Source organism: Helianthus annuus, chromosome 16, assembly GCF_002127325.2.
Source record: "Helianthus annuus cultivar XRQ/B chromosome 16, HanXRQr2.0-SUNRISE, whole genome shotgun sequence".
NCBI lineage: Eukaryota > Viridiplantae > Streptophyta > Magnoliopsida > Asterales > Asteraceae > Helianthus > Helianthus annuus.
The window spans coordinates 69,812,865-69,822,340 of NC_035448.2; the positions used below are offsets into that span (position 1 = coordinate 69,812,865).

Genomic DNA, 9,476 nt, shown 5'->3' on the forward strand with positions numbered 1-9,476 from the left:
ACTAGGGACAAGGTTCCTTCTTTATCCCATTTTTTGTAATATAACCAACCCACTCACATAAATATAAGGAGTCCAATGCGAATGCTCTAAATGACCTTAAAATTTAGGGTGTATGGAAAAAAGTTGAACTAGAAGCATCCGCAAGATAGGAACTTACAACTCATAGTTATTCAGAGATAACAAATTTGATGTGATCCAAATCTGCCTTGTCCGTCTTCAACAGGGGCGACTCTTATGGTGTACAGGGAGGACTTCCGCACAAGGCATGCGATTTCGAGGGGCACAGGATTGTTGTTAGTTGGTTAATTGTTGTTAATTTTTGTGATTGTTAATTGTTGATTGAACCCGTATCTTGTCAAGTGAACCTGTATCTTGTTAAGTGAACATCGATGGCTCCTAAACAAGCATCCGGATGGCAAAAACGTCAAAAAAGAAAACGAGCAGAAGAATTGGTGAAGTCTCAAGCCAGTGCTATACAAAAGTTTTTGGCGCCTAATCCACCTATAGTTATTGTTGAAAATCAACAAGAAGATGTTGAAGTAGAAGTAGTACAGGAACCGGAACAGGAACAGGAACAGGAACACGAACACGAACAAGAACAAGAACAAGAACAAGAACGTGTGGAGGTAGAAGACGAGGAAGAAAGTGTGGAAGTAGAAGACGTTGAAAAGCAACAAGAAAATCTTGAAAACCGACAAGAGCAAGAACGTGTGGATATATTTGATCCAAGAAGGTGGGAAGGACTTAATGCGGATGAGCTTAAGGTATTGGTCGCGAAAGGTCCTAAAAGAGATACTAGTATAGAATTTGGTCCACTTAATCAATATAATAGACGATTTTCGGCACTATTTATACAAGAACATTATCAAATTTGGAGAAGTGTGACAGAGAATAGCTAGTATATTCCAAAGCGCTAGATAAGATGTTTTGTTTTTGTTGCAAAGTGTGTAGAAGTGTGGCTCCTAAAGGTAGATTGGAAGGTGAAGGTTTCAATGATTGGCACCATACTGCCGGTAGAGTGAAAGCCCATGAAGTTACGTTAGATCATCTCACACATATGAAAATGTGGTTTAATATGCGCAAAAGATTGAGAGAGAACCAACCAATTGATAAAGATCAACACGAGAGATTAAAGAAAGAAACAAATTATTCGAAACAAGTCCTTTTGAGAATCGTTGCCTTAGTGAAGTTTCTAGCTAAACATAATCTAGCATTTCGAGGAAAAAAGGAAAAGTTGTATGAAAAATGTAATGGTAAATTGTTTTCTTTTAGTTCCACCAATTACTTTTTTTATACTTAATTGTAATAACTGAGTTTAATTCATATTTGTTAATGGTATTTAATAGGTAGTGAAAATTTCTTGGGTATCATTGAGATGTTGGAAGAGTTTGATCCGGTCATCAAAGAGCATGTGCGGCGAATCACTAGTGGAAATCATCATGTGCATTATCTTGGACACAACATCCAAAATGAGATTATACTTGTGTTGGTACACTTTATGTGGACGCGACTCGATTCGGTTCGACTCGGTTCGATTCGACTTGGTTAGGTTTGGCTCAAGCCCGATGTCACGACATTCCTCCATCGTGCGCCCCAGAGTTCGACACGCGAAGCACGAAGAGCTGTGAGCAGTTTCCCGCTGACACATCATCATGACTGATGTGCACAAAATGCAACATTTAAATTACATCAATTGTGGCATAAAACTAACCCTTTTTAGTACTAATGTTTGGAAAAGTGTGTTTTTGTCTTCCTTTTGTATTTTAAGGATTAAATGAGCTCAAATGAACAAAAGACGCAAAAAATGCAGTTAAATCTAACACAAATACAAGAAAAGGAACAAACGTGGCATGCCCGACCCCCCGACAGCATCTTCCCAAGCAAAAACAAGTAAACAGAAGACTGAACACGCCCCGTGCTCAATGAGCACGGAGGCGTGCCCAAGTGTCAGCAGAAAAGACAAAGTTGTAGAAGCTTCTATCACCCACCATGGGGGCGTGCACACTGGACACGGGGCCGTGGTCAACTCTAAGATTCGCAGAATCTGAGGAAATCTTGATAGTACAGATACGCTTCTGCACACGGGGTCATGCTCAGCGGACACGGGGGAGTGGTCAACTAATGCAGCCAAACTGCAATTAATGAAGAAAGAGAAGAGGGATGGACACGGGGCCGTGCCCAATGGACACGGGGCTGTGCCCGAGCTTTTGTTCAGGCTATAAATAGAGGTGCTTGGCTCACTTGCAACTCATCCCTTGGCACACCACCTCTCTCACACTTCACCCACCACCCCCCACCATCACAACACCATCATCCATTGTCCATCATAGAGTGTGTGAGTCGTCTCGGGATCCAAGATCGATCGTAAGAGTTCTTGACAATCAAAGGCCATGTTTGCCTAAGTCTCTTACATCACTTGGTGAAGACAAGCATTTAGTGTAATACTTTTTATTTTTAATCTTTTCGCACTTTTTATTTGGTTATGTATTAATGACTTTAAAAACTAGTTTTATATGTTGAAGGCGATTCTTCCTTATCATTTGTCCGTGGTGTCTTGCCATTATTTTACTGTATATATAAAATAAAAGATTTTCACCATTCATATCTGCACGGTCTATATGGAGATATGTCGGCTACCTGGTTGGGGGTTAAGGGAATGGTTTGGTAAGAGTCTTGCCATTGTTCAGTGTATAGATCCTGCAAAGGACCAGGGTCGAATTTAGTAGGACCTCCTTCAATACCCAATGGTGTTGGATGGCGGGGGTCCAAACTCTTTGATCCCCTCATATATAAACTACTATTAAAACTTTAACTCGGCTACTTAGGACTGTATCCTTGCTGACTCAGACTACTTAGCCGAGGGTAACGTCACCTTCAAAAGAGGGGCCTATCACATTATGCATTAATAAATTAATTAATTATCTTTCAATAATTCGACCCTTTAGGATTGTATCCTTGCTGACTCAAACTTCCGGGTTGAGGGTAACGTCACCTTCAAAAGAGGGGCCTGCTACAATAACTAAGATAATATCTTAAAAAGTGCAAAAGTGCGGAAATAATCAAAGGTTACACCAAAGGCGAGTCGGATCCAAGTGATTCATCTTGTCTATCTGTTTTTATTTTTAGTTTATTTTCAGCATTTTAGTTAGTTTTATTTTTGTAGTTTAAAAACCTTTTTCTAACTTTTGATTTGATTAGACGTTGAGGATAACCGGTACTAAAAGCTCTTGTGTCCTTGGATGACCTCGGTATCTTACAAACACTATACTACACTCACGGTGGGTGCACTTACCAACACATATTGTGTTTTATAAATTTAAAACTTGGCTAAAAAGTGTAAAAGGGCTTAAAATATACATTAAAAATCTATTACACCTAACGTACATCAAGTTTTTGGTGCCGTTTTCGGGGACACAAGGATTTTAAGAAAGTTAGGAATCAACGGCCTAATCGTTGTTTCTAAATTTTCTGTTTTTTTAGGATTTTCTTAATTTTTCAGCTTCTGCAGAACTCAGCACGGGTCGTGCCCGCTGAACACACCCCGTGCCCAATCTTTGGAACTGGCAATCCTGTTTTAAGTCAGACAGTAAGCTGAACACGGGGCCGTGCCCACTCAACATGCCCCGTGCCCAAGTTTCAATTACTGAAAATAGAACCGTAAGATCCCGACGGTTGGTAATTTTTGACACAAACATGAGTGATACTGATATTTTTTACTTTCGGCACTCTTATGGTATGTGGTGTCAAATATGAGGAGGCTCTCATAAAGAATTAGAATGTTATTTTCTAAATTATAAGCCCCATTATATAGACCCATTGTTTTCCTGTAGCCTTAGGAGGGGCGAAAGTAAAAATAATCCCTATCTCTCCCTTGAATGCTCTCAACCGGACCTTCCAGGAGAAATGCTTCTTGATGAACTATTTCAATTAGAAGATCTAATTCTTAATTGGTTAAAAGAACTTAGGATGGATTTTAAAAATTCATCTCAAGACCATACCCAAGAAGAATTGTTGGGATCGCATTCGAATAAAAAAAACTTCGGTGTTCCCGATGTTACCTCTAACTCTAGCGAGGACTTGAGCGATAGTTGTCCCTTTGTCAATTGTGCCGTGAAGGACTCTCCATTGACTTCATTCGGTGCATACATAGAACTGAGCGATTCGGCATACACCTTCTTTAACGAGAGCCCGGGAAAGGGTTGGACTTGTCCACTTACATTTAGTATAGAAATCACCCTCACCGACAACACCATCATCCATTGTCCATCATAGAGTATGTGAGTCGTCTCGGGATCCAAGATCGATCGTAAGAGTTCTTGACAATCAAAGGCCATGTTTGCCTAAGTCTCTTACATCACTTGGTGAAGACAAGCATTTAGTGTAATACTTTTTATTTTTAATCTTTTCGCACTTTTTATTTGGTTATGTATTAATGACTTTAAAAACTAGTTTTATATGTTGAAGGTGATTCTTCCTTATCATTTGTCCGTGGTGTCTTGGCATTATTTTACTGTATATATAAAATAAAAGATTTTCACCATTCATATCTCCACGGTCTATATGGAGATATGTCGGCTACCTGGATGGGGGTTAAGGGAATGGTTTGGTTAGAGTCTTGCCATTGTTCAGTGTATAGATCCTGCAAAGGACCAGGGTCAAATTTAGTAGGACCTCCTTCAATACCCAATGGTGTTGGATGGCGGGGGTCCAAACTCTTTGATCCCCTCATATATAAACTACTATTAAAACTTTAACTCGGCTACTTAGGACTGTATCCTTGCTGACTCAGACTACTTAGCCGAGGGTAACGTCACCTTCAAAAGAGGGGCCTATCACATTATGCATTAATAAATTAATTAATTATCTTTCAATAATCCGACCCTTTAGGATTGTATCCTTGCTGACTCAAACTTCCGGGTTGAGGGTAACGTCACCTTCAAAAGAGGGGCCTGCTACAATAACTAAGATAATATCTTAAAAAGTGCAAAAGTGCGGAAATAATCAAAGGTTACACTAAAGGCGAGTCGGATCCAAGTGATTCATCTTGTCTATCTGTTTTTATTTTTATTTTATTTTCAGCATTTTAGTTAGTTTTATTTTTCTAGTTTAAAAACCTTTTTCTAACTTTTGATTTGATTAGACGTTGAGGATAACCGGTACTAAAAGCTCTTGTGTCCTTGGACGACCTCGGTATCTTACCAACACTATACTACACTAACGATGGGTGCACTTACCAACACATATCGTGTTTTATAAATTTAAAACTTGGCTAAAAAGTGTAAAAGGGCTTAAAATATACATTAAAAATCTATTACACCTAACGTACATCAAGTTTTTGGCGCCGTTTTCGGGGACACAAGGATTTTAAGAAAGTTAGGAATCAACGGCCTAATCGTTTTTTCTAAATTTTCTGTTTTTTTAGGATTTTCTTAATTTTTCAGCTTCTGCAGAACTCAGCACGGGCCGTGCCCGCTGAACACACCCCGTGCCCAATCTTTGGAACTGGCAATCCTGTTTTAAGTCAGACAGTAAGCTGAACACGGGGCCGTGCCCACTCAACATGCCCCGTGCCCAAGTTTCAATTACTGAAAACAGAACCGTAAGATCCCGACGGTTGGTAATTTTTGACACAAACATGAGTGATACTGATATTTTTTACTTTCGGCACTCTTATGGTATGTTGTGTCAAATATGAGGAGGCTCTCATAAAGAATTAGAATGCTATTTTCTAAATTATAAGCCCCATTATATAGACCCATTGTTTTCCTTTAGCCTTAAGAGGGGCGAAAGTAAAAATAATCCCTATCTCTCCCTCGAATGCTCTCAACCGGACCTTCCAGGAGAAATGCTTCTTGATGAACTATTTCAATTAGAAGATCTAATTCTTAATTGGTTAAAAGAACTTAGGATGGATTTTAAAAATTCATCTCAAGACCATACCCAAGAAGAATTGTTGGGATCGCATTCGAATAAAAACAACTTCGTTGTTCCCGATGTTACCTCTAACTCTAGCGAGGACTTGAGCGATAGTCGTCCCTTTGTCGATTGTGCCGTGAAGGACTCCATCGACTTCGTTCCGTGCATACATAGAACTGAGCGATTTGGCATACACCTTCTTTAACGAGAGCCCGGGAAAGGGTTGGACTTGTCCACTTACATTTAGTATAGAAATCACCCTCACCGACAACCTCTTGCGTTCTCGTCTTAGTCTAGAGCAATTAAGGTATCTTAGGCACTTTGGGGTTGTTCCATCTAGTAAGGAACAACCCGATCCAGATAAGTTCCTTAGAAATAGACGAAACTTCATAAACAGCCTCTAGACACGGGGTCGTGCCCAGGTCAACATGCCCCCGTGTCCACCAAAAGATTCCTTTCTGACTTTTTTGTCATAATACGAACAAAATGTTTCAGAATCCTGTCTGCACATGGGGCCGTGTCCAGCTGACACGGGGCCGTGTGCAGCATGTTGTCGTGTTCTATAAATGCAACCAAGAATCCTGTACATTTGGACCATTCCAGGGGCAGACATTTTAGAGAATCTTCCTACATACCATCCTAGGTATTTTCTAAAAGAAGGTTCTAACAACCATCTTGTCCTTTCCTCTTTTGTCCATTACCTTCTTCTTCATCTTTCTCACCTCAACATCTCCATTGAAGCTTGAGATCACCATGATTCCAAGCTTTATTGTGATGATTGTTAGGTTTTGTTTAAGGAATCTTTTATACAACATTGTTTTAAGTTATTTCTGCTAAAAATGCTTCATAAGTTGGAAAAATAATTTGAAACTCCAAGATTCCTTATTAAAAAATTCTGCAGAAAGGTAAACACAGGGCCGTGCTCATTGATCACGGGGCCGTGTCCGAAGCTACTGTTTCATTAAAATGAACTCTTTTTGGTTTGTTTTCGTAGAATGTCAAGTCAGAACAGTGGAACCTCTTCTACACATACCAGAAACAGTCGAAGGGAAAGAAGGTCTTTAATTGAAGCAACTCTCGTACGCTACGTAATGGCATTACGTGAAGCTCTTGACGAGATGACTTCGGTAGAGGAGGTCCTCATAGACCATATAAATTATCTTATGGTGGGGTTGGAAAACAGTTTTCAAGAAATCAACCTCTTGCACCAGAGGTTGAACATTCTTGTAACACCTCCCATGGAACCAATCCTCCCTCAAGAGGATTGGAACCTAGCACTTGGAGTCAACAATCCTACCGGATGGGACGACATTGTAACATTTGTGCTTGTAATCATTGTGAACAGTTCAATTATCAATAAAATAATGTTATTTTATCTCAATGTTTGTTTGGTTGTGTTTTACATTTTTCATGTTTTGACTTTTGTTCAATTTCAAACTCTACATCGCTTTCTGGAGAATTATACGCAAACTAGTATGTAAACGTACTCAGTTTAATGCGACAAATACTCCAGAACATCAATATACCTTAAATAACCTTTACATAACTTAGAAATAAGTTTTGAAGGCTTTGGTATGGCAAAAACAAGTTAATTCGCTCACAGGGACTAAACTTGACAAACTGTGAAAGTATGCCAATTTGAACTGTAACGAACATTCTGGAACATGTCCATAAGTTAAACATACCATAAATATCCTTTACATAGCTTAGAAATAGGCTTTGAGGGGTTTGGTATGCTAAAATAAACTTTTGGATCATTCAGGGACTAAAAGTGTCAAAAAGTGCACAAGTTTGCACTTTTGCGCATAACTTACGTTCTGAATACATCCGGACATCCAAAAATTTATGTAAGCATCCTTATATTATGCCTTAGTGTATGGCATGAGAAAAATCCATTCGTCGCGCAATTTGGATCGTCTTACGCCCTTATGCGCATTCCGTTGTAATTAACCGAACATCACGACCGTACGGCCAAACGAACTGACATCTGAGATATTTTTGAGCACATTTTAAGTTCCCTATACTTTAACTTCATTTTAGAGCTTTGAAATGGGGTTAACGAGGCTTAAACGTGTCAAAAATGCATTAAATACTAAGTTTTGGGGCTGCATGGACCAAAACTGCCGATTTTGAAAGTTGCCGACCTGCAAGGTCCTTACGGTCCGTATGGACCTTTGCTTACGGTCCGTAAGACGTCCCCAGAACAGCAGATTCAGTTTTAAATGTTGTTGCCTCTTCAAGTTAGTGAAAGGTCAAAATGCACTTGCCTCTTCAGGCCAATTAGGGGCAAAACTGATGCTCCATAAGTATTACAACAAGTGTATGGACAAGATCATGGCACGATATTCGAGAAACGATCCTAACGGTTATGCTTTTCCTATAAATACCCCCCCATTCTTGCAAAAACCCACAAGAATCTGATCTAAAAGCTCTAAGTTGAAGTATTGCTTCATACCTGAGTTTCTTTGATCAAGATTAGCTTTCGGGGACCCTTTGTAAGTGTTCCTTTGTTGTTTTATCGCTTTTCGAGTCCGAAAGTCGAACTATGTTCGACTTTCTGCATTGACCAGTTGATGGTCGATGCGAAGTTCGTTGGAACTTCATAACGTGAGCGTGATCACGATGGTTATAGTCCGTAGTGACTATACCTACTGATTACCACGTTATCTAGGCTCAGTGACGAGTCGTAGTTTCGGCCAAAATGCGCATTCTTGCGTATTTTGTAACCAAACTACTCATGAGCATCAAAGTCGTTTGTTTTGATGCCAAACCTATTTTCTAAACTTAGTTAAGCATGTTCTAACATGCTTAGCTCGTCACTTTTAGTTTAGTGCATATATAGGGTCGTAAGGTAAGCGATCTAAACCATCGCTTATACTTTCGAACCCGACCCATTTAGTCGATCATTAGGATCCGACCAAACACATTAGGTGACCATAGCTATAACCTTCCGATGTTATACCTTATGGCCACGATGTTAGGCGTTCCAAACGCGTTTTACGCGAACGACGCGTTAAGGTGGCATAAGCTACTTAAACGGGTCGTAATGGGTCGCAAGCACTTAGGATAGGTTTCATTTTAGTATGTAGGCTTTGTTAAACCATATTTCACAAGTCTCCATACTCGTTTGGTTTACGAACCCGCATACTATCCGATCCTTCCGATTTAGGTCCGGTATATTAACATAGCTACCTATTAGGTGCCGTTTGATATTCCGTGATCTCTAGCATTATTTGGTTGTTATACAAGAACTTCAAAGCAACCTCAGGTGAGTACATTGAACCACACGTTTACTGTTTTCCAAACTGTTTTGGGGTGAAACACATGTGCCTACTTGTTACTTTCATGCTTTCCATGTTTTCACATCATATACCTGCTATGTTCGTTAGTACATTATAGTACATGTTTTCATTATATTTCAGGCTATGTATGCCCATTGTGTGCGTACTTAGTACATTGCTTTACATTACATTACATTTCATGCTATGTATGTCCATTGTGTGCGTACTTAGTACATTGCTTTACATTACATTTCATGCTATGTATGCCCATTGTGTGCG

General features: G+C 39.6%; 1 protein-coding gene across 1 annotated transcript; it reads left to right on the forward strand.

The window, feature by feature from the left end:
- The first annotated feature begins 389 nt into the window (after positions 1–389).
- On the forward strand, positions 390–6,985 carry LOC110887942 (putative uncharacterized protein DDB_G0274435). Its single transcript, XM_022135497.1, has 4 exons — positions 390–780; positions 945–1,253; positions 1,347–1,489; positions 6,911–6,985. The coding sequence occupies exons 1-4, from the start codon at positions 390–392 to the stop codon at positions 6,983–6,985; spliced, it is 918 nt and encodes a 305-aa protein (XP_021991189.1).
- Positions 6,986–9,476: the final 2,491 nt, after the last annotated feature.

Bases quoted from the DNA above. Each gene is read 5' to 3' on its own strand.
- LOC110887942 (XM_022135497.1), top strand. From the start codon at position 390: ATGGCTCCTAAACAAGCATCCGGATGGCAAAAACGTCAAAAAAGAAAA. The intron at 781-944 runs GTCCTAAAAGAG...TTTGTTGCAAAG, and splicing joins TAAGGTATTGGTCGCGAAAG to TGTGTAGAAGTGTGGCTCCT. The intron at 1,254-1,346 runs GTAAATTGTTTT...GGTATTTAATAG, and splicing joins GTTGTATGAAAAATGTAATG to GTAGTGAAAATTTCTTGGGT.